The sequence below is a fragment of the Canis lupus genome, chromosome 5 (assembly GCF_003254725.2).
Source record: "Canis lupus dingo isolate Sandy chromosome 5, ASM325472v2, whole genome shotgun sequence".
NCBI classification, from domain to species: Eukaryota; Metazoa; Chordata; class Mammalia; order Carnivora; family Canidae; genus Canis; species Canis lupus.
This window is the reverse complement of record NC_064247.1, coordinates 58,323,574-58,347,889: the sequence shown is the minus strand read 5'-3', so window position 1 is coordinate 58,347,889 and position 24,316 is coordinate 58,323,574. Positions and strand designations below refer to the sequence as shown.

General features: G+C 61.9%; 2 protein-coding genes across 8 annotated transcripts in view; both read right to left on the bottom strand.

Moving 5' to 3' along the window:
- SMIM1 (small integral membrane protein 1 (Vel blood group)) overlaps nucleotides 1–24,316 on the bottom strand; it is a 177,610-nt gene that overhangs the window by 69,277 nt on the left and 84,017 nt on the right. The window lies entirely within an intron of this gene.
- Nucleotides 1–24,316, bottom strand: part of TP73 (tumor protein p73) — a 63,210-nt gene that overhangs the window by 25,546 nt on the left and 13,348 nt on the right. For 6 of the 7 annotated variants that reach the window (XM_025427382.3, XM_035716518.2, XM_049110520.1 and 3 more), the window contains 2 exons: nucleotides 17,208–17,299; nucleotides 16,786–16,906 (listed from right to left, as the gene is read on the bottom strand). In XM_025427382.3, coding sequence (XP_025283167.3) covers nucleotides 16,786–16,906; nucleotides 17,208–17,266 — 180 coding nt within the window. In that variant the 5' untranslated portion in view covers nucleotides 17,267–17,299. Of the gene's footprint in view, nucleotides 1–16,785; nucleotides 16,907–17,207; nucleotides 17,300–21,331; nucleotides 21,453–24,316 lie in introns of those variants that run through there. The other variant, XM_025427379.3, reaches the window with a different exon arrangement.

Here is a 24,316-nt window from a genome sequence, read left to right as displayed (position 1 = left end):
TCCTCCCCTCCTCTGCATATCCGCAGGGGGCCTGTGTGCTGGGAGAGCTGTGGCTCATTCACTCACTTTGGCCAGAGTCTCTAGTTTCCATCCCCTCCCCAGACCTCACTGCTTTGATCCATACCACCCAAGGGGTGGCAAGCAATAGGGGCTCTGTGGGGGTTCAGAGGCATCAGCTCCCCAGCCACCTGGCACCCCGACCCCCACAGGTGCAGAGGGCCCAGCCTGCCCACTGGTCCTCCCGCCCAGGAGCCTGAGCTCAGTGCAGCCCTGCGGTCCCTGCCCCACAGGCCAGACATCCCAGCCCAAGCTCCCAGTGCCCTTTGCTGGCCAAGCCAGCATTGGCGGTCCCCACAGGAGACAGGTGACTCTCCCAGCCACCCCACTGCCCACCTACAGGCCTCTCTGTGTGTCCAGGTCCAGAGTGACTGCCACCCTCAAGGATCATGTCCTGGAGTGAAAGGAGGGGGACAGAAGAGACCTTCCAGGTCTGGCAGGGCAGAGCAGGGCTCTGAGGTCAGGAGGCCCAGGGGCTGAGGTCCCAGCCTCACCTGTGTGACCCAGCCCAGCACTCTACCACCCTCGGCCTCAGTTTCCCCATCTACAAAGCAGGGATGAAGCCACAGGGCAGCTGTGCAGATCAGGAGGGTCCAGGGAGGCTGTAGTGCATGACACACTGATCCCCCCTTCTCCACACAGAAGTCCAACAAAGGGCTGCAGACGGGGACCCAGGCCCGGCCAGCCCTGGACCCTCACCCACTCACTCAGAGGATGGGGCTGAGCCCCAGGCACAGAGATGGGGCAAGCGGAGCCCCCCGTGCCCGGAGAGGCCACATCTAGCCATGCTGTCACGCTCAGCCCCAGACTGGGCGCTGGGAACCTCTGGGCCGAACGACGCAGACCTCCAAGCACTCGTGAGCCCCTGGCACCGGCTCTTGCCTTGGGTGCTCTCTGGGGTTGAAAGCAGGTCCTGTACCCCCTGCCAGGAGCACCTGGTGGGAGCGGCCACGGTGCGTGGTGGGGACGGCCAGCCCTGCCCAGGGGCCAGGCCACCTCTCTGCACCTACGCCCTCTTCTACTCTGTCGCCCGTCCCAACCAGCCCGAGTTCTCCAGAAATGGGGCTTATCCGGCTTCACTGGGTCCATCCTTTGATTGGGAGCTGGGTTTTGCAGTTTTGTAAGATTCCTATTGTACGTGTTTATTTAATGCCAATGAACCATCTCAAATGAGTTTTGGGGATGTAGATGGAAAACAAATTGTAGAAGTTTGTGCTCCACTCGCTCCCCGCATCCGTGGGCACCTCTAGTGGATTCCAGGCTATTAAGGCAGGAAGAGCAAGAGCACAGGTGGGCTGGGACCGTGCGGCATAACGACGTGCAGGTGCATATGCAGGTGCCACCCACGCTCTCCCCAGAGGGAACAGAAATACTTGTCACTAGAATTTAAAACGACTCGTGTGAGTGGTCAGAGGCTCTGTTCCAGACTGACTCACCTAGTGGAGGGGACTGGAGGGACAGAGAGGATGTTTCCAGCCCCGTCCCTGCACGGGGCCAAGCAGGGGCAGCTGCGGACACTGGGCTCCAGCACTGGTTTAGGAAGACCTGTTTGTCCGTGCCACAAGGACACCGATTCCAAAGACAGAGCTCCTGCCCCTTTGGGCGGGGTGATATGGGGTCCCCCGGGGGCCCTGCTCCCAGCCTCCTTTGTACACTGCCGGTCCGAACCACAGGGCTTTTGCTCCTGCTATTCCCCACCTGGAACACTGTCTCCTCGCCACTGAGAGAGCCTTTCAAGACTCACTTCCTCCTAGAAATTGCAAGGCTCTCCACCTGCCGGTGTCCTGGGGCCGAGTTCTCTCCCACTTTTCTGGGCAGGGTAACAGACATCATGATACACACCCTTGTGGGTTTGTATCCCATGGGCTGTCAATTTTCCTCTGGCTATAAGCCTCTAAAATACAGGTGAAGCTTGACCAACACCAGGTTAGACACCCCATGCAGCCCAAAATCCAAGGATGACTTATGACTCCCCCAAAGCTTAACCACTGATAACCTATCATTGACCAGAAGCCCTATCGATAACATCAAGCCAATTGACACAGATGCTGCCTGCTATGTGTGTCATGTACTACAATCTCACGAGGAAGCAAGCCACAGAAAAGAAGATCTCGCTAAGAAAATCATCAGGGGACGCCTGGGTGGCTCCGTCAGTGAAGGGTCTACCTTTGGCTCAGGTGGTGATGTCAGGGTCCTGGGATCAAGTCCCACATCGGGCTCCCTGCTCAGCAGAGAGTCTGCTTTGCCCCCTCCCTCTGCTGCTCCCCACCACTCATTTTCTCTTTCTCTCTCTCTCTGTCTCAAATAAATCAATGAAATCTTTTTTATAAAAGAAAAAGATTGGGATCCCTGGGTGGCTCAGCGGTTTAGCGCCTGCCTTTGGCCCAGGGCGCGATCCTGGAGTCCTGGTATCGAGTCCCACGTCGGGCTCTCGGCATGGAGCCTGCTTCTCCCTCCTCCTGTGTCTCTGCCTCTCTCTCTCTCTCTCTCTCTCTCTATCATAAATAAATAAATAAATCTTAAAAAAAAAAAAAGAAAAAGATCATAAGAAGGGGAAACCTATTTCACTACTGTATTTACAAGAAAAAATCTGCATACAAGTGGACTCAAGCCGCTCAACCCCAGGGTCCGCTGTGATGGTTCTTGCGGCAAAGGGTGCTGCTCCCCAGCCGTTCCAGCACCATACACCCTGGGTCCTCAGGAGATTCTTCCTGGACTAAAGCCCATCCTCTCCTCTGTGCAGAAAGCACGCAGGGGTCAGCGGGCCTGCAGGCCTGCCTGGACTCCTCTGCTTTGTGACCTTGGCCGGGCTCACGCGGATAGTACAGGGGTGCCCAGGCATGGCTGTTGTGTTGGTACCATCAGGGTCCTCCATCCATTCCCTTAGGCTCAGGACGGTGCGGAGTGAGGACACTTCCAAAGTGCTTCCAAAGAAAGCCGAGAGGCCCAAATGCAATGCCAAGCACAGCCCAACCAGGACCTTCCCAGAGGTGGATGGTGGTGACACACCCAGCTTGAGGCATCACAGTTCCTCCCCCCTTGCCCTCCTGCCCTCCTGTCCTCCCCACCAGGCCCCAGGTGGCTCCACCTGCTGCATCCACTGCTCCCCAAGCCTGCAGCACCACAGGCATCCTGTGCAGCCCTAGGGCCTTGCAAACACGTTTCCCTTCCAGCCCCAAGTGGAGGAATGGTCTGGAGGGACAATCTTCATGGCTCCCCCCACGGTCAGCCCTGGTGCACCCCATGTTCCAGCCGCCTGGTGAGGTGGTGAGGGCCCCACTCAAGGCCACACCCTGCACCTCTGGCAGATAGCCGCCCTGGCTTCAGCCTGCGGTAGGGCTGCCTGGCCTCCCTGGCCCTCCCTCGGCTTCCAGCCCCTGCACAGAGCCCACCTCCCCAGGAAGCATCCTGGCCCTGCTGCCCCCTCCTGGCTGGGCACTGGGGCTGGAGCTGAGCCCAATGGGCAAGGCACACAGATCCATCCTTTCCTGGGTCCGGGCGCTCCAGAGGTGGGAACTACATCATAGGGCCTTGGGCTTGGCCAGGGAATCGGGAGACTGGGGCCCTGACTTCACCAAAGCCCGGCCATGTGGTCCTCAACTTTGTGGAAAATAGGTGAACAGTGTGGCCGTGCTTCTTCCTCGGGACCAGTGTGCATCTGACTGGAAGAGTGTGTGACGGGCTCAGGGAGGGGCGGCCGGAGCCTCTGACACTGCTGAGCCTTCTGTCCAGATGCTCCTCCCCAGACCTCCACTGTGGGCGGGGGGGGGGGGGGGGGTCCCCTGTTCCCCATGCAGATGCCACCTCCTGCGGGGAGTGCTCCCCACTCCTGGACACAGCCCTGCCTGACTGGGGAGTGCACACCCTCTCCCTGGGGGCCCGGGGGTGCAGGCGGGAGCCCCCCTCATCTTGGAGGGCTCTCTCCCACCCCGAGTGGGTGTCTGCTCTGACCCCAGCAACCCCCAGCTCCCCAGAGAACACTACCACCAGATTTCTTTTTTTAATCGAATATGAACTCCAAACCCCCTGATCTTCTCTGGCAGGCATGTCTGGGCTTGGGTACAACCTCGCCCAGAGGTGAGTGCCTGGCAAGCCGTCTGGGCTTCAGGGGGAGATAACCCATCCCGCTCGGAGCAAGACCTCCATCCTGCGGTGTTTCCCACAGCATCTCCCGGAGTCTGTGATTAAACGGGTGGAAATGCCAACAAGACCGGACTCGTGCGGGGGGAGGCACCCTCTCCTCCTGAAAATATGCGCTTACACTCTCTCCTCACCCGGGGCTGAGGCAAGGCTCTGCCCAATCTGCGCCAGGACCAGGTGGAAGTTTCCACACCTCGCGCTGGAGAAACGCGCCCCCAGAAGCCCGCTGCTGCAGCTGCCGAGGCGTGTGTCTGCAGGACGCCCCTGCCCGCCGCCGCCTGCACACTGCACTACGCACACCCGGGGGGCAGCCTGGGGCCAGGCTGGGTCCCCGTGCGTCCCTGGGCTGCGCCCTGCCAGCCTCAGCGGGGCTGCCCGTGACCTGGACAGGGGGACCACGGATGCACAGACTATTTCAATCCCCAGGACAGAGCCCCATCCAGACCCCAGCTCCCGGAGCGCCCGGGACCTGGAGCAAAGTGGGGTGCAGCTCACAGAGTACCCCTCGGCCCTGGGCATCACTGGGGACAGGCGGCCTTCCCGTCCCCCTGCCTGCTGCCCCAGAGCCTGACCCTGACCCAGGCATCTGCCCTGACACCCCTCACCCACGTCTCCTTGTCTGTCCATTCTGCAGGGGCTGATCAGGCCCTGCCCACACCAGACCCCTCTGAGGAGCCGCTGCTGTCCTTGGTGGCATGTGCAATAAAGGTGCCAGGGAAGGTGAGGGAGAGTGAAGAGGGTGCCAGCTCAGATGACCAGGACCCAGAGTTGGAGGAGCAGCCATGCACTCCTCAGTGAGCAGGTTTGCTCCCTCCCTCCCCAGTTCAAGGCTCTGGGGTAGATAGACAGGCCAGCCCACTGCCCCTGCCCGCTCTGCTGCCTGACAGCCCCCAGGCTGGGCTCCCCTCCCCATACACCCAGGAGGTGCCGGGGGACAGCGGCACCACGCAGACATGGCCACAGCCTCCAGAGCCGTGCTCCTCCAAGGCCACAGCAGCAGGCAGACCAGTCTGTGAGGCTGTAGGGGCTCAGGCTTCAGGACAGGCTGGACACAAACACCACCCGGCATGGGCAGGGGTGGGGGGGAGGCGTGGGAAGGCATGGGAATCTGCAGACTGGGTGCCAGCAAGCAGAGGAAGGGCTGAGGGGGACGGTTCAGCCAGGGGACCTGCTGGCTCCGAGTCAGAGGCAGTGAGGTGGCCATGGCATGGTGCTGGGGCCTGGCACCCCCAGAGGACACACTAGCACACTAGTGGGCTCCTAGGGCAGGGGATGCCAGGTGTGGCAGTAGGCAGGTCAAGAAGAGCTCCCAGGTTTCGGCCACACAAAGGAAGAGTGGATGTTCCCCTTGCTGAGACTGTGGGGGAGGTGGGGCTGCAGAGAGGTGGGGATGGGCCCCGCAGAGATGGGCCCAGAGCCTGGCCAAGGGGGTAGGGGAGTGTCAGAGTGTCAGCTCCGTGAACAGGATGGTGGTGATACCTCCATCCCCCAACCCCCCCAACCCCCTGCCCCTGGGCAGGCTCTGGGATTCCCCTTCTGGAACAGTCTATTCCTTCCCAGGCCCCAGAGCCTCGTGCTCCTGCTGCCCCAGGTCAGGGAGAAGACACTGGTGGCCGAGGCCCATGCTGCTGCACAGACCCCTGGCCGCTCCAGCTCTGCTCCATCTAGTCACTTGAACACCTCCTGTCTGGTCCCTGGAGGCCCTGTTCCTTTTCTGTCCTCACTGCCCGCCCCCCCACATCACTGGCTCCTGGCTCAGGCGGCCCCTCTTGTGTCCTGGGAGGTGTCTGTCTGTGATCTGGTTACTCTCCCTCCGTGCAGCGCACGCCTGTGCTGGGACGCCCCCCTCCCCTAGTCATCTCCACCTGCCACCTGCCCCCCCTCCCTTGCTCCCTGTCCAAGCGGCCACTCTGCTAGTGTGGCTCAGACTCCCCCTCCTCCCCCGCGGCCCCTTCTCGGCCCAGGGGCCACAGCTGATGAGCAGCTCACGTGGATGGAACTGGAGGGTATTATGCTGAGTGAAGTAAGTCAATCAGAGAAGGATAAACATTATATGGTTTCACTCATACGGGGAATATAAAAAATAGCGAAAGGGATTATAGGGGAAAGGAGAGAAAATGAGTGGGAAAAATTAGAGAGGGTGACAAAACATGAGAGACTCCTAACTCTGGGAAACGAACAAAGGGTAGTGGAAGGGGAGGTGGGAGGTAGGACGGGGTGACGGGCAAGGAGCAGGGCACTGGACGGGATGAGCACTGGGTGTTATATGTTAGGCAAATTGAACTCCAATAAAACATATACAGAAAAATCCAAATGTGAGGCTAAAATTTATAAAACTTTAAAATATATTATGTCTCATCATTTCCTTTGTTTTGCTTAGCAATAAAAATATTAATATATGAAAAAAAAGAAAGCAGAGCTCACTCTTCACCCCACATTCTCCTCCTGCAGGTTCCCATCTGAATAAACAGGTGGCGACCCCCTTCACCCAGCCTCCTGGGTCCACCCTGGGTCACCTCTGCCCTCACCCCCAGCCCCCCAGCAAATCCTATTGGGAATCCAGGGGTGCGGGCTGCCTCCCCTGCGCCCACCTGGCCGGAGGAGATGAGGAGGCGTTGTCCCTCTGCGGGTGTATCCAGCGGCCTCGGGCTTCCAGCCTCGGCCCTGCCCTCCTGTGGTCCGCTCCTAGCACTGCAGCAGGGGCTCCTTCCAGAACCCCGGCAGGATCTCGTCGTCCTTCCTCCCCCCATGGGCCTCGGGTACAGGAGGTGCTTGCTTAGAACAAATTTCTTGCTGCACTGATTGGCTTTTCCCAGCAGGGCCCTTTCTACCCAGAGGCTGCAGTGTCTGCAAAGAGAGAGCGACCAGACCCACGCCGCACAGGGGATGCAAAGCGCTGTGCCCTCTGGAGCTGCTCCAGGACAGTGGACACTGGTGTTCACGCAGCACCCCTTCCAGCACCCAGCATGGACTGGCAGACAGTGGGAAGAGGCCAGGCCCACATGCCCATGACCCAGCTCGAAGACCCTGCAGCCCAGACAGCCCTGGGCCCTTGACACACAGGCACGGAAAGAGCCAGGGGAGCCTAATCTAATACCTTGCTGACCTCTTGAGACTTTAAAGCTTTGCTGACCAGTGAAACAGCCCCAAAGACTAGTGAATATGGCAAATCACAATATTTCCAACCGGGAAAAGCCAGCCCGGGGTGCCTGCTATGGGTTGTGGGCAGCGTGGTCTCAGGTGAGAGGGGCCCTGCGTGGGGGCAGCTGGTCAAACACAGGTGGGAGAAGCTGCCGCAGACAGAGGCCCCAGCCCTCTCAGTGCCAGCCCCATGCCCCCAGTAAGTGCCAGCCGCCACCAAAGGCAAGAGTCGTTCAGCCCTCGACGGAGAAGCAAACCTTGAGTACAGCTAAACCTGCAGGGAGAGGGGGTACCCTGGCGCCCGGAGCAAACCCGGTGGGCAGCATGGTGCTCAGACAAGGGACCGGGTCACACAAGAAACCTGGCTGCGTGCTCCTTCCCTGCGGCTGGGCTGGGCTGCTGAGCACATGAGCTCCTCCTGTACAACCCTACTTGTTCGTTTTGGGGTTTCAGGTGGTTTGGGCCAAACCTGCTTCCTCTTTCGTGATGCTGCACACAGCGGGAAGTGTCTGTCCCTGAAGGAGGAAACGGATGCTTTTATAAATCAGTACAACCCGGCTGCCCCACTTCCCCTGGGGGCAGAGGTTCTGGCACCTTCTACCTGTCCTGGTCACACATACACACCAGAGCTGCTTGCTGGGTACTTGCCGACAGAGATGTCCTCGGTAATACAGAACCAAGTGATGACGTGCCTGACCCTGTGGGTCCGTGGACGCCAGTGGCCCCTGCTGCCCACCACTCACATGGGGGAGGCAATGCTCCCTCCATGGTCCCAAGGCGGGCCCAGTACCCCTGGTCCCCACACCCGGGAAAAGAGGCCACGTGGCAGGCGTGCTCAGCACCACCTGGCATCTATACTGCGAAGCCACTTCACTAGAGAGAGAAGGTTATACCAGAGGGCCGGGCACCCAGGCTTCTTGGCTGGCCATGCAGGCACTGGCCTCCAGGGCCTGGGACCTTCTGCTCTGGCTTGGGTTGCATGTGTGACAACCAGATGCCCCAGTGGCAGGTGGACAGCCCCTCCTGGCTCACCAATGACGTGGGTCATGGGTAAGTGAGCCAGTGACAGAGTGAGTGATGGGGAGAGGACGGGGAAGAAGGATGTGCCCTCCCTGCCCAGCACTTGCACACACTGAATTTCAGACAGAAGGCTCGTGTTCAGGGTACGGAGAGGCCATGGAGCCTCCAAAGGTGAGTGTTCGGAGCCAGGACCAGAGTCAGGCCGTATAGACGGGTCACCTACACCCGCATCCCTCCCGGGCCACACACACACTGTCACTCTTCCCATGGCCTTGCTGGGGACACAGGCGCCTATTCCAACCTGTGAGGCACACAACACGCACGCGCATACACACATGTTCTCACCCAAGTGCACACTCACACACGGACATCTGTGCACTTGCACACGCAGCCTAGAACACAGTTCTCCAGAGGCTGGTGTGCCCCCAGATCTTTGTGGCTCAGACTCCCTGTCTTCTGCCTGTGGAGCCTAGGATGGCTGCACTCTGCCCAGCTGTCCGTCCTGTCCCTCAGCCCATGCTGGGTCCCCACAGGGCACCAGCTACCCGCAGCCCCCACTCCACCTGCCTCTACCCTCCACCCGCTCAATTAGCAGCCTGGTGTCTGCCTGGCCCTAGGGACCTGGCAAGTCTGGAAATGAGCCCAGATCCCCAGGGTCCAGGCTGCAGAGGCCAAGCAAAAGCTACAGGCCCTTTCTTCCCCCTGCCAGGCTGCTGCTCCTCTGTGACACAGAGACAGGGCGCTTGAAGGCCAGCCTGCTGCAAGTCCTTGACCTTGAGCCCAGACCACACCAAGCCAGCCTAATGAGCAGATGCCCAGAAGAGGATGCTCTCGACCTGGGACCTCAGAGCCCGAGCCCTGGGAGAAGGACGACCTCCAGGGTAGGCTGAGCTCCCGGTAGCTGGGGACAGGGTAGGGTAGTTTGTGGCCCCTGGGTCTGGGACAAAGCCTCCAGCCCACAGCAGGGGAGCCTCAGCAACCTCCACATCTCAGAGTGGCCACCCAGCCCTGACTGGGTAACCACCCACCCTCCTCTCCATGCCTGCTGGTTCTTCCCAGCCAGTGAGCACCGGTTCTCAAGCTCCTCCAGGATGTGCTGGCACCTGTCTCTGTGCCCAGGACCTGCCCCAAACCCTCAGCGCATCCTGCCTGCCTCGGCGTACCCTGGGCTGTGGCACCCCAGCCAGCAGCAAGTGCTTGCTCCGGAGACAGACGAGAGAATGCCCCTCCTAACCCTCCATGGCAGCGAGGGCCCCACCAAGGCGGATGGAGATGGGGTCCCGACCCACGCGGCACACCTACCGTGGCAAAGTGCTGCATGGGGTCACCGACGTAGAGCATGGTGGGCGCGCGGGAGCCCGCACACGCCGGGAAGCTGGCGTGCGGCGGGTCGAGGCATGGGTCTGGGTGGCCAGGGGGTGAGGGGCGGAGTGGTAGCCGCTCGGCAGGGTGCACCCAGGCGCAGAGGCTCCGCGGCTAGGGGGGCGGGAGCCGAGGATGCTCCGGGACATGTGGGCGATTCGCTGGCATCTCCTTCTGCCTCAGTTCTGTCAACCAGCTGCATCTAACAACAAAACCAGCGGCCCACCCCTTTATCCCTCATGCCTATTCATCACAGTCCAGGCAGGCCCCGGCTTGCCCACTGATGTGTCGGACCGCACCACGGAGGCACACGGGGAGGGGCGGCATGCGGGGCCGGCGCCCACTCCGCACTTAGGCCACACCTGGCTCCCCAGGGATGCCCCCCACAGGAGGCTCAGGGGGCCACAGGCTCCCACTCCTGAGCCCCAGGGGGTCAGCCCGGGCGCCCTTGAGACCTCTGTGGGTGAGAATGGGCCACCCCAAAGGGAAGAGATGGTGCTGCGGCCCTGGCGCCCTGGGCGGAGCAAATCTCCCTCCCGCAGGGAGCACGGTGGTCCACCGGGGTGCGCCGGGGAAAGCTGACGGAGAGAAGCACCTGGGAGACTGCTCCCCCAGCCACCCCCAGGGACCCCTGCTGCTGAAACGAGCAGCCAAGGCGTGGCCTACGGCAGTGGATTGAGCCGGGGGACCTGGAGCTTGTGTCGTGCTCCAGTCCAACTGGGCGGCCACTGGCCTTGTCCCCACTGGTCCTGAGCCCCTGGCAACAGGGATGTGGCCCAGAAGGGGGGCTGCTGCCCCACCTGGCAGGGGCTCGCGGTGGCCACGGCTACTCCCTTTCTGGAGTCTGCCCGTCCGCTTTAGTGTAACCACCTTTGGCACAGGGTTGCTTTGGGGTCGAGGCGGGAATCCCCCCTGGAAGCAGGCAGGGCCTCGGTCCTGGGCCTACACAGATAAACCACATGAAGCTGGACGTGCCCCCTTCGAGTTCCAAGCACCACCCCCAACAAGAGCTCAGAGGCCTAGGAGGTGCTGCGGAGACAGCTACTGTTCTCCACGCAACCTGAGACAATGGAGGGAGACAGAGGCAGGGAATGGGTTCTGCAGAGCCGCCCAGGTTGGAAGTCCTGGCTGGGGGCAGCAGCTGACAGCCTTCTTGGCCAGGAATGCTTGAAGACGGGAAGGCTGGGGCTGGGGGCCCCGCTGCCGCCTCCCCCCTGGCCTGGGGTCCCATCCTTCAGTGAGTCTTTTAGAGGACGCTGGAAGGAGAGGCACCTTGTGGACCAGGCAGGTGGGCTGGCGGACCGCAGGACCCAGAGCCAGGTGAGACAGGAGGAGGGGGGTTCAGACCCCAGCCCCCACTCCCCAACCTCTCAGGGTGGGGGTCCCCTCCTGGCAGGGGAGCATCCCCAGCTGGGGCTCCAAGCACAGCAGCTGGGGAAGTCAGCTGTCCTCCTCATCCTGCTGGATTTGTAGAAGCCAAGAGGGGAGAGCAGAGGAAAGAAGACTCTGAGGTCAGAGACCCCAAGAACGGGCATAGGCTGGCACCCGGGGGATCCGGCGTGGGGACTGAATCCCCAGGTGGCCCACGCCCTGCCTCCCCCTCTCCTTGGAAGGCACTGTAAATGCAATGACAGCCCCTGTGATCAACCAGTCAACTCTGAGTTGATCAGAAAGGAGGCTACACAGGTGGGCCAGGCCTCATCAGATAAGCCCTCCCAAGAGGTCAGGGACACATCGTCTGCTGGCCTCAAGGAGCAATCTGCCAGGATGTGCCACCACTGTAGGGCAGCGGATCGCAAGCAGCCTCCAGGGGCTTAGAACAGCCGCCCTCGAGGAAGCTGTGACCTCGGCTTCACAGCTGCGAGGAACTGAATTTTGCCAACAAGCAGAGTCTGGGAGGGGCCCCGGGCCAGATGAGGCTGCGGTCCTGGCTGACACTCCACAGCCTGGGAGACCTGGGGCAGGGGACCAAGGGGAGACACACAGGACTCCTGGGCCACAGAGACTCTGAGGCAATGAGGGCTGTTTTAAGCCACCAAGTGTGTGGTGGACCTTGGGCAGAGGAAGGTCCACACTCTGGGGGAGCTCAGGCCACAGGGAGGCCGGGAGACACAGGCCAGGCCAAGGGGAAGCTGGCTGCCCGGAGAGGGGGTGTCAGGTGGGAGAGGCATCCCCCAGGGACACCCCCCACAGGAGGCTTAGGGGGCCACAGGCTCCCACTCTTGAGCCCCAGGGGGTCAGCCCGGGCACCCTTGAGCCCTGGCAGGAGCACCAAAAGCAAAAAGACCAGGACCTGGGGGCCCTGCCCACCCATGCTGCAGGGTCCCCACAGAGGCTCCTCCCTCCCTGTCCTGACCACATGCAGGCAGGTGGCTGTGCTCACCCACGAAGTGTGTCACAGAGCGGGCTCCATGACTTGGTGGCAGACTGGGGCGCAGCTCTGTGCACCCCGGAGGAACTCCCACCCCTGCCCAAAGAAGGAAGTTGCTGCTTGGGGGGCTCACCGTGGACGGCAGGCAAGCTGGGGTCCTGGAGATGCCGGGGGCAAACTGAACCTGCTCCCTGACCTTGGGCTCCACCCCCACATCTTCTCTGAGGAGGGGGCATCCCTTCCTTCCCCCTGCACGCCTACGCCCAGGGGTCCAAACTGGGCAGAAGGGACCCCTCCCTGGGCCAGGAAGGTCTGCCCTGGGTGATGGTGGGGTCTTGGGTCTGGGAGGGGCTGCAGGTTCTAACCTGGCTAAGCAGCTCTCCACGGGCACCAGAGCAGGTGGCAGTGGGGCCCCAGCGCAGATCAGCTGTGCCTGCTGCCCCTGCCGGCCTCAGTCCTACCCCGTGGCCCACCTGCCCATGACAGCTGTCACCACAGAAAGGCGCCAGGAGAGGCGGGAAGGGACTCGGGGAGGGAGGGCCTGGAGCTCCACACACTGCAGGGGAAGCTGGGAGGAGCCAGTGGAGGGAGGCAAGCCAGCCAGCCTCGCTGGGCACCTGCCCCCTCTCCTTCTTGTGCGTGCATCATCAGAGCTGGGAGGGGGCCCCCCTGGGAGCCCAACCCCTGGTTTGTCCTCAGGGGATGCTGAGACTCGGAGGGGACACGCAGACTCTTAGCTCAGGCCCAGCGCCTGCAGAGTCCAGGGGGAATTGGGACTCCAGCTGCCTGCTCAGGATGCCCAGGGCACTCACGACGAAGAATTTCATCCCGTCTGTGCCCACCCCCCAGGTAGCGGGGGGCCTCAAGGCCCATGCAGACCCCACAAGACTGGCCTCTCACGGCATCAGCCAACCCTCCCCTGAGCCTCTGGGGACACCAGGGACCTGGCTTTTATGCACCCTCCCCTGGTGGGAGATGGGAGGCCTGTTTGAGGGCTTGTGCTGGGGAGTGAGCCACGTGGGGTAGGCTGACACGGGGGCTCTTCCTGCAGGAACCCCAAGGAGGGCAAGTGGCGACAGAGGCCCCAGGGCATCCCTGGCACAGCTGCTCCCAGGCCCTCTGTCCTCGGGGACACAGTGCTCTTAAACACGGAGCCTGGTCCCTCCTCCCCTGCACAGCGTTGCTTTGTCACGCACTCCCCATGGCCAGGTACCACCCTCGTCCTTGCAGTCCTGCTGAGGCTGACCAGGTAGCCACATGCATCACCTGGCAAACAAGGGGTAGTGACGGGACGGGTCTGGGGGCTCCCCACACCCACAGGGGCCTCCCAGCAGGAAGCCCGCTCTGGGCCCTCTCAGCCCTATGGACCCTGGCAGTGGCAGCAGTGACCTCCGGGAGCTCACTGTCCCCCCAAGAATCTCTGCTCTGGGACTCCTCCAAGGTCTGCCAAGGGGCCTGCTGGCCTACTGGGGCCTGTCCTCTCCATTGCCTGCCTCAGCTGCCTCGGCTGGCCCCATGTGGCAGGAGGGTGTCCGAGGACGATGACTGACCCTTCCTGCAGAGCTGGGCAGGGCCTGTGCTCCGGCCCACACGCTCCATCACCTCCGCTTCATAAGCAAGGACACCGAGGCTCAAGGTGGAGGGGGATGCATTCCGGGACAGCCTGGCTCCTCAGGTGGGCCATTACCCGTCCTACTTGTCCCCACTGGCCACTCAGGCAGTGATTCAGGGCCTCCTGTGGGCCTGCCGCGGCCTCTCTTCCAACTGTGGTCTGACTGTGGCAGGGGCAGTGCTCAGGAACCTGCACAACCTGTGGGACGGGATCTGCCCCACAACCAGCAGGGCCCCAAGGCTCCAGACGGTGGGAAGTGCCACCCCAGAGGACCAATGTCCCCTCACTCAAGGACGGTCCCCATCAGCCCAGTGGACAGCAGGCCTTTCCACCCAGCCGAGTCACAGCCTCAGGGTTGGCAGAAAATGAAGGACTCAGCTGCTTCCTTGCCCCAAGGCCTGGCCTGGGCAGCCTCTTGTCCAAGGTCACCTGCCTGGAGCCCGTGGGTGGAGAGAGTTCCCAGGCTGGGCTGGACAGCACCACGGGGTAGCAAGCTCCAGGGGTTCCCACCTGCACTGGCCCGGGCCCCTGGGCACACTGGGCAGGGGCCCCTGGGTGGGACAGAGGGACGGCGGGGCACCTGGCTCTGACCCAGCTGCTGAGCTGCCTCCATCTCTGCATCTGGGCCGCCTCGGGCCACGCGAGGGTGAAGAGTGGCTCAGGCAGGCTCTCGGCATGGTGCTGCCACAGACCAGTGTCTGAGCTGCGACAGGGACCAGGCGGGGCAGGACGAGGCTGACCCGGTGGCCCCGGGGAACCCCCACCTTTGCAAGTGGAGCTTTGCATGCAGGTGGCTCGAGCGTGACTTCTAGAAGGTGGGTCCCCACCTGAGAGGGGGGAGGCCACGTCCTCACTACCTGACGCCTGCTGAGAGACATGCCCCTCCCTGCCAGTACAGACGTGCTCAGCACCCAGCATCCTCCGGGTGGACATGGAGGGCACCCACCCTGTGGGAGATTAGAGCCCCTCCTGCCTATTGCAGCACAGAATCCCCTCCCTACGCTGGGGTAGTGGAGTGAGCTGGGCTGGGGGGGTGGGGGGCTCCCAGACTCAGGACACAGACCTCTCAGGAGACTGTACTCAGGGTCTCCCCTCCCTGGACCTCCTGCGCCTCCACAGGGTCGATGGCATGAGTGCCTGGCAGCCAGCTTTTCTACTGTGACCGAAGTGCCTGATGTTTGATCCCGAGGCAGTTACATACCAGACCCCCATCCAGAATAAACGTATGGCCTGCTGCCCAGCTAGAGAAAGAGCCAGCACCTCCCCTGCCCCCACCGTGTGGTTCCACTTGGACAAAGCCCTGAATGACCTGGAAAGCTGACCACTTGAGTGACCCTGCTTTCCTGCCCGGGCTTTGATATCTGATATCTACCAATAAAGAGTGAGCCCCCAAGACCCCAGGTCCTCCCCCTGCCCCCCCAGTAAAAGCAGCCACTCCACCCCATCTGTGTGCTCTCTTCCCCCCCAACCCACACCTGGTTGTGTGGCCCCTGGCCTGCCCTGTGCCCTCCAGCCCTGTCAGCAAGACCCTTGTTCAAAGTCGCTGATATGTGTCTTGCCATCATGCGAAGAGCAAGGCTGGTCCACCCACAACCCTGGATCCATCGGGAGCTGTCTGCGGGGCTCGCTGTGGAGGACACTGTGGTCCAGGAGGGGGACCCGGGAGGGGAGAGGCCAGGACCGTGGCCCCCACAGGTAGAACAGGAAGTGTTCTGAAGGGGCAGGACACAGCTCTACCTCTGCACCCTAGCCTTTGAGGCCGACGCTTCCCCACGTCTGCCTCAGCTTCCCCAGCCATAAAGTGGGAATAAACAGGCGCTGAATGTGGCGAGCTGCTCTCACCCCAATGGTCTCCTGAGTGGGGCAGGACGCCGGGGCCAGGCAGGCAGATTCCTCAGACCCAGTGGGAAAGTTTCCAAGAAATGGCCATCACGGGGCTCCCTGCCCACCACATGCCAGCCCTGGGCTGCAACTGCCCAAGTCCCATTGGGCTAGCCTAGTGTCTTCAATAGACACCATGGAGAACACAGAGGATGCCCCCGCCTCCTGGCTTCACTCTGCTCATTCACTCGACTGGAGCCCACACGGCCCTTGCCGGCTGCCAAATGCTCAGGGTTCCTCAGACGCAGGGAGGGGGCCAGGCTCTCCTGGCCTCCAGAGTTCTCAGCTCAGCCTCCTTCCTGTGCCCTGGCTCTTGGCCTGGGGCTGATGCCCTGAGACAGACGTGCTGGGCCTCGGGGAGGCCAGTGGCCAGCACAGCTCCCATCTGGGGATATGAAGCAGCCCAGGAGTCTAGCAGTGGCTGTCCCAAGGGGGCAACTGCAGGAGGGATGCTGGGGCCTCCCTGGGGCCAAGGGCCCTCATACCCCGTCCCTGTTTTCGGCCTGCCTGCACCCTCCACTGACCACACAGGGTCTTGCAATGGGCGGTCAGAGAGAGACGCAGGGACATGGCCACCACCTAGCTACCATAACCCTGCCTTCTTGCCAAGAGGAATGCCTGGGGCGGGAAGACCTGAGACAGGGCAACAGGGGGTCAGGCCTCAGTTATCCCTGCATGTGCCCAGCCGGTTCCTCCTCTGGAAACAGCAGCTCGGTCTCCCTCTGGGGCTCTCTTCTCACTCCCCTTGATTCCATCCCGCCCCTGTCCCAGGGGACCCAGGTTGCTCAGGGGCATGAGAATGGCCCAGACGTGGGCACCAAACCACGTTCAGACCAGTGAGAGGCAGGCCTGCTGGACTACCAGCAAAGAGGGTCCTCCCGACGGGAAGGGAGATGCTGGTGGGGCCTGGTCCCTTCCACAGAGACTAGAGGCTGCCTAAGAACACAGCCACCATGGAGTGGAGAAAGCAGAGCGAGAGACAGAGAGACAGCCATTTGATCACCTAGATCCAGCCATGTCTGAATCCATTCCTACCCCTGGACTAACAGTTTCATGAGCTGATATATTTTCTACCTTGCAGCTGAGATGTCCTGACAAACCTGCCGAGGAAGCCTGTTTCCTGCCCTGCAGGCTCCCCGGCAGAATGGTCCACACTTACTGCCCCCACCCGGAGACCTCCACAGACAGCAGCCCCACTTACCATGACAGGTGTGGTCATGCCCTGCAGGTGGAAGACATCCATGCCAGCCTCTGCGCCGCCCACCACCTCACTGTTTCCCTGGTTTGGCTGGGGAAGGTCAAAGTAGGTGCTGTCTGGTTCCCTGGGAAGAGAGGGGCAGAACCATCAGTCCCAGACCGCCCTGGCCCAGAGCTCCTGGGGAGCTTGCCTTTTCTGCCCACAGGAACCCTTCAGCACACCGTGTATCTCCTCTGCTGGCCTCTGCAGGCGAGGCTGCCAGGGAGGCATGGACACGTGTGAGCTCTGCCCCTTGGATCTCAGGCCAGCTGGTCGGAGGAACGAGCCCAGACCCTGACCCTGCATCCCCAGGAGAAAGCCCTGGCCAGCAGCCCCTGCCTCCCCGTCACCTAGCCCATGTCCCTGGCAGCCAGGGAAGTACTCACAGGGAGCTCCAGAGGTGCTCGAACGTGGCCCCCTCGTCGTTGGCGGTGGACTGGGACATCTTCCCTGCACCTGGCCCCGAGGGCGGCTTGCTCTGTGAGGAGGGAAGAAGGACATGGGTGCTCTGGGAAGGCCGGCCTCTGCCCTCCTTAGGCATCCCCAGGGACTGGGCAGGCCAACACTTTGACATCGATGGCACCCCGATGAGGAGGAGGGAACACCTCTCAACCCCCCACTTCATCCTCCCCTTTCCTCGGCAGAACCCCACCTTGCAGAGGGGCGGGCCTGGCTCCAGCCCCCAGTTGGGAGGGGGTGCCCTGGGCAGCAGGGGCTCCTCAGAGCCACTACCTATGAGGGGGGTGACAGCATCCCTCCATGAGGCTGCAGGCCTCTTTGGGAGCTTGAATTGAGGTCCTTGCTGTGCCTGGATCACAAGGAACACTAAACACGTGTGGCCACTCTCACTATGAACTGTCTCTCGGCTTAGCCTTCAGGGCTCAAGTCAGATTTGAGGGCTCCTGGTACCTCTGATGCCCCAGTGGTCACCCACTCTCAGGAGGGGCCTGTGCAGGGCATGTCCAGAGGCTGGAGCCGAGCCCCAGATCTGAGGCTGGCTGTGTCCTAGGGCTAGAGGATATCAGATGGCTTCCCCCTCAAAGACGGGGTCCTCCCCTGCAGCCTGGACACAAGAGCAACTCCAACCCTGTGAGCAAGGCCAGGCCAGCGCCGTGAAGCTGTTGCTGGGGCGGGACAACTGCCCGTGGGTTCCCCCCATCACAGGGGATGCCCAGGGACTGGGGTGCCCGATCTGGTGCCCAGACAGGCTGACCTGTGTCCCCAGCGTTTCCTCTCCCAAGAGCAACCATGCCCAGCTCCCACCCCATAGCGGCCCTACAGTGGCCCTGCCATCCCAGGACCAGGCCTGGCACAGCTGGGGCTCCTGACTTCCAGTGGTGGAGAACGGAGGAAACCAGAGCCTGCCCTACTCACCCCTCCCCTCCGCCAGTGGTGTCTCCCCGAGCCACCCTCGGGTCCTTGGCAAAGGGCCGGGGGAATCAGTTTGGCCACCGTCCACCTGGCATTGCCCAAGCAGGCAGGCCTGGACCTGCCCACAGCCATCGGGGGAGGGAGGGCACACCCACCATCTGTCACTCGGTCCCCAGGTAGGCGGGCGTTGGTGGAGGTCTGGGCACTCTCCTGAGGCCGCCACGTGCCAGGCCACCGGTCTCTGGAGCAGAGTGGCACGAGCCAGGAGGGCTGCCTCGGTGGCGGGGCTGGGCACTGGCAAAGGAGGCCCAAGGGCTGGGGCGGGCTGGACAAGGATGGCCGGGGACTGGCGGCTTAGAGAGCACTGGCCCCAAACCAACCCTCCCGCAGGCTCAGAGAGGTTAAATGACCTGCTGAGGTCACACAGCACTGCTGTCTGCAGAGGAATGACCAAGTGGTTTCCTCAGAATTCAAAATTAACTTAGCTACCCACCCCTGCAACATGTGCACCTTCAGCACACGATCTACCCAGAAGGATTTAAGGATTTGGGAGTATTAAAAAATATATTTTATTTATTTGAGAGAGCGAGTGAGAGAGCAAGCATGCAGGCACATGCATGAACACAAGCAGGGGAGGGGAAGGGGCAGAGGGAGAGAGAATCTCCAGCAGACTCTGGACAGCCAACACAGGGCTCTATCTCACGACCCTGAGATCGTGACCCGAGCTCAGACCAAGAGTCAAATGCTCAGCTGGTGGAGCCCCCCAGGCGCCCCTGCCTGGAGAGTTTAACAAGGCTGGGCAATGCCAATTTGCATGCCTCCTATTCTGGGGAGGTCACTCCCTCCCTAGGCTGAGCTGCCCAAAGCCCAGTAGAGCTGTGTGCGGGGTGTGGAGCTAGGGGTGGACTTAGGAGGCAGAACAGGGCCGGCTGCCCAGCTGTGGGGCCAGCCACCAAGCTGAGGCTGGGCAGAAACCCGCCCTCACACGTTCCCTACGGCTGGTCCTTTCTGGGCGAGCAGGGAGTATTAGTCGAGTGGCCTCTTGGTGTGGACACCGTGTGCTGACAACACGCTCAACTCACCCAGGCCATTTGGGTGCCCTCTTCATTTTAAAGATGGACCATCCAAAGGATGGTCACCCCTGCAAGTCTAATCACGGCAGCCCAGAGATGCCAACAGCCCAGATGTGCACCGACAGACAGATGGAGAGACACAGACACACGTGGCCCATCTGCAGTGGGGTAGCACTTGGCCACGGGAAGGAACAAAGCGTGGACACTTGCGACAGGGTGCGTGAGCCTCGAGGACAACCCCCCAAAGGAGGGAAGCCAGACACAAAGGACCAGGCCCCACGGGCCTGCACTTACAAAGTGTCCAGACAAACCCTGAGGGCACTGAAGGCAGGTCGCTGGGTCTGGGGCTGGGGGAGGAGGACAGGGAGTGATGGGAATGGGGATGGGGTTTCCTTTGGAAGCGGCAGGATGTTCTGGAGTCCGATGGAGGTGGACATTGACAGCATTGTGACTATACTAAATGTCACTGCATGGTTCATCTTAAAAGGCTTAGTTTATTTCACCTTGATAAAAAAAATAAAAAACGGGGAGGCTGGGGTAGCCTATGGGGAGAATCCTGCTGCAGAGCATGTCCTGGGCACTCACTGCACCCGCTGCAGGGAAATGAAAACACTCCCTCTCTGAAGCCCAGGGTCCAAGAGACAGCCCTGGGAGCCCCTGTGGAGAACAGGGAAGAGAGGAGACACCACTGCCCCAGCACCCTGGTTCCAGTCCCTGCACCTCTCTCTTGAGGGAACCCACTGCCAGGGGACACCACCACTGTGTCTGCCCTCCACCCTTGTTGCTGCAGCCCCATCTGCACCCAGTCAGGCTGGTTCTGGCTGGGGGCACACCCGCCCTCCGTGACAGCAGGGCAGAGGACAGGGCAGATGGAGCCGCTTGGCCACACTAGGAGGCAACAGGAAGCCAAGTGATACCCAAGTCCCTGGGCTCCTGGCAACGGGTGGGGAGGAAGGGGTGATGCAGGTTCACCCACCTCTGCAGGATCAGCACTCTGCATTCGGCAGGTCCCGCTGCTTTTGCACCAAACTACCCCCAAACCCAGGACCCCGTGCCCACTGTTCCTCCATCACCCCTTCTCCCATCACCCCTGCCTAGGCCAGGCCCCCTTTGGGTCCATCCTGGCCCCTGCAGAGCCTCAGAGCTGTGCCCTCCCTAACTAACCATTCGCCCCAGCAGGCTGCCCCTTACTCTCAGGATGAAGCCCCAAGTGGCCTCCGGGCCCACTCCCACCCCGACCCAGCCTGTCCCCCACAGGCCGCTGCATGGCCACTCCTGGGCTAGAAGCACTGGCCCCGTGGGCCCCTTCCCAGCACCGGCTCGGAGGCCCCCCTGTGGCACAGAGGTGCCAGTCAAACCAGCCCCTCCACCCAGCTATCTGTCTGTCTAAGAAGGAGCTCTAGACACAGAGGTCGAGGCCTGAGCATGCCTGTTCCTGTCCACTGGGCCCCTGGCCTGGGGCCGGCTCTGTGAACACGTAGCCAGGCGTCCCCGTGTGGGGCTGACATCGCTGTGTGCTCCCCACCATCCCTGCCTGTCTGTCCAGGCTTCCATACTCCACCACGGGCACAGGCCCTGCAGCAGGGGGCTGGGCCTGGAAGGGGCTTCACCCTGCGCCCGAAGACCTTGGCAGGGAGCCATCCAGTTTCAGAGACCCCAACCAGGATGCACACTCCAGAGGCACCCAGGGGGCACAGCCGGTTGAGCATCCAACTCTTGTTTCAGCTCAGGTTGTGATCATGGGGTTGAGCTAAGCGTGGACCCTCCGTCTCCCTCTGCCCCTCCCGCATGTGCTCTCTCTCTCAAACAAATAAATAGATCTTAAAAAAAAAAAAAAAAGCATGTTCTGGGGCTCACCCCAAGGGGCTCCCATGGTGGGAGCTCAGGGATCTGCATCTTTAAGTGGCACCAGGGGATTCTCGTGACTCTGGGACAGTCCCTCGAGGAGAAAGCCTCACACAGGCCCAGCTCCCCCATGTCACAGGGTCCTTCAGTGTCCACCCTGAGGGTGGTCACTAGCCTCCACTTGTGGCTTCCACTCAGGAAACCCGCCCTGCCTTACTTACAGGATGCCCTGGGGCCGAACCAGGAAGCCACATTCTCCACGATTTCCAATATCCCTGGGACACTCCCCAGAGCTTGTGGCACTGAAGCCAGGCCCCCGTGACCCTGAGTCAAGGGAGCTGCAGACCCTGTGCCCATAGGCACCAGGAGCTCCTGCAAGGGCATGAGAAAGAGGAAGTGCTGCTGTCGGGTGGAGAATCGGGGCCCCTCCCTGGCACCTGCCCCCGACCCCAAGGGCCCCACTCCTCTATCCTCAGGGCAGGGCCAGGATCTGCCCTGTACCTCCTGCAGCATTTTGGCCAAAAGGACAGCAGAGATAAGAAACAGAACAGCTCCTTGGAAGGCACACCCAATGGCCCCAGTGACCCCACTTTATATTTGGAAACAGGCTCACGATGGAAACATGGCTCCTGGACCTCACGGCAACGGCTTTTGCAGATGTTGCAGATCATCTTAAAGATCACACGTGTAGTGGGGGAGGGACCTCTGGGTCGCAATAGAGCTGCTAAGGGCAGCCGCGTCTGTGGCCCCCGGGGTCTTCCATGGGCAGCCAGTTGTCCTGGAGGGAGCGCTCACTTGGCCTTGACCTCGCAAGGACCCAGGTGCACACGGGGCTCGGGGCGGTGCTGGGGCTGTGAGGCTGTGGGCTCAGGAAGCACGGGGCGTGCCATCCCCAGAACCGCCCCGCAGAGGCACCCCCAGAAAGGGCGCTGTGTGCCTCCCCTGAGCTGCCTGGCCGGGGCCATGCGGCGGGCACTGCTGACCCTCAGCACGTCACCCTGCTGCACCTCAAGGAATTTCCAGCAAGTATTTGTGAGTCGGAGAGCACCGTGGGGCCAGAAGCGCCCCGGAACCCACAGAGCTCAGGTGGGCTGCAGGCACCGCACAGCCTGGAGCCAGAATGGAGGCGCAGCCTCCCCGCCCCAAATTCTCGATGTGACTCACGGGTTTTCTGAGTCCTCAACTCAAAAGTTCTCAGCTGGGGCCACTTGGCAACACCTGCCAACATTTTCGGTTGTCACCGCTGCTGGGGGAGGGGATGCTTCCCAATGCCTTACAGCGCACAGCAGTCTCCCCACAGCAGAGAATGTTCTGGAACAGGGGTCAGCGCCAGAGGGGAGATGCAGAGCCACACCACAGCTTCCAGCTGCTGCTGGCCAAGCCCTGAACGGAGCCTCTGGGTGCTTACACCACCTGTCATGTGTCTCCACGTGTCCCCTCCCTGCCCCTGCCCTGTCCCCATGTCCCCTCCCTGTCCCTGCCCTGTCCCCATGTCCCCTCCCTGCCCCTGCCCTGTCTCCATGTACCCTCCCTGCCCCGTCCCCATGTGTCCCCACCCCCTGCCCCATCTGTGTCCTCCCAGGCCGGGCAGGCCCAGCTTCCGAGGAAGCCACCTTCCTCCCTGATCCCTCATCAGGACACCTTCTTCCTCTGCTGTCCATCCCCCAGCAGGTAGTGGTACAGCTCCCACTGTGTGGCCCATAGGACAGCCTTGTTGGCTGGGCAGAGTTGTATCCCTGTCCTTCCTCCTGCCCTTGGCTCCAGTGACGGGGATGGCTGCCCCCACACACCTGCAAGGGCCTGGTCGTCCTGCCCACTGCTGGCAGGGTTCTGAGACAGGGAGCACACCTTTGGCCTGAGCACAGGTAGGGCCAGCGCGGGGCTCACACCCTCCGTCCTGGCCATTGGGGGCCAGCGTTCAGGGTGGGAGGCAGCTCCCCACAGTTCCGTGGGGAAAGGCCCAGAGTACCCCACCCCCACCCTCAAACCCTCTGTTTCCACTGCTCTTCTGACACAACGGGCACGACGGGGTCAATTTTCCACTGTAATCTGCCTTTTTCACTCAGTAAACTCAGATCACCACAGGAAGGGACCCCCGGGCCTTCCCGGGCCCCTTCCAATCAGCCCTGTAGCGCTGCTCCAGTGATGGGAATGTTCTGGTGCCCAGAAGGCCCCCTACCTGGGTGGAGGGGTCAGGTGGCCAGCAGGCAGGGACGAAGTGGGCAGGCAACCCCTCTGCAAAACGGCGCTCTTCCCCAGGCAGTGGCCTGGCCAGTTTTAGCCAGATAGCCAGGGCCCAGCCTCCCCAGGCCCTTGATGTCAAGAGGCCTCTGTTGCCCCAACCACCCCCCGGAACAGGGGCTACCCTTGCGGTGTGGGGTGTGGCTAGGGCAGGGGACCCAGTCAGGGTCACTGCGCAGAGTGCCTCCCTCCTCAGGGAGCAAGGACAGCTGCCACCTTTGCCCACCCCTCCGGCTGGTAGCCTAGGCCACATGATCCCAGGAGCATTGGGCTGCACATGCCACTCAGGGTGGGGTTGGGTGGGCAGGACAGGGCTGGCCAGATCTGTGCCCACGACCTCCTGCGGAAAGATGGGGTCCAGCAGGGCCTGGTGGGGAGGCCATGGCCCCCCAGGGGCCTCACATCACCAAGACGGCCCCTGGCTGCCCCTTGGCCCATGCTGGGGGGTGAGAGACAAATTTAGCCTCCACAGGCCTGGGCCAGGGCTCACTTGTGAAATATGAAAACGGCAGGAGGCACCCAACTAAGCTGCCCTGCCTCCCTCCTGGGCCAGGGCCCTCTCAGAGGGGGCGGGGGGTGGAGGGCAGACTCCAGAGCTGCTCCCAAAGATCCCCTGGCCCTGCTGCTTCTCATGGCCAGTGTCTTCTTCCCCCAGAGGTCGCCAGCCTCTGCCACATGGCCTCCTCCTGCAGCCAGGCCAGGGTCCACATGGCCTTCCTTGGGCACCGGGGCCTGGTTTGGAGGGCTGTGGGGTTGCCAGCAGTTCCGGTTTGAGTCTAGGGGTTGGCTCAGCACCCATGTGAGGCAGGACAACGGTGCCAGCCCTCTGACCACATGGGCTTCATGCCTTTCTAGAAGAAACAGTGTAAAGTGAGCAGCCCAGGGCTGCAGGGCTCTGCATTTGGGCCTCAGACCCAGCAGTGGCCGCCCCAACACCCAAACATTGCTAACCACTAGAGCATCCT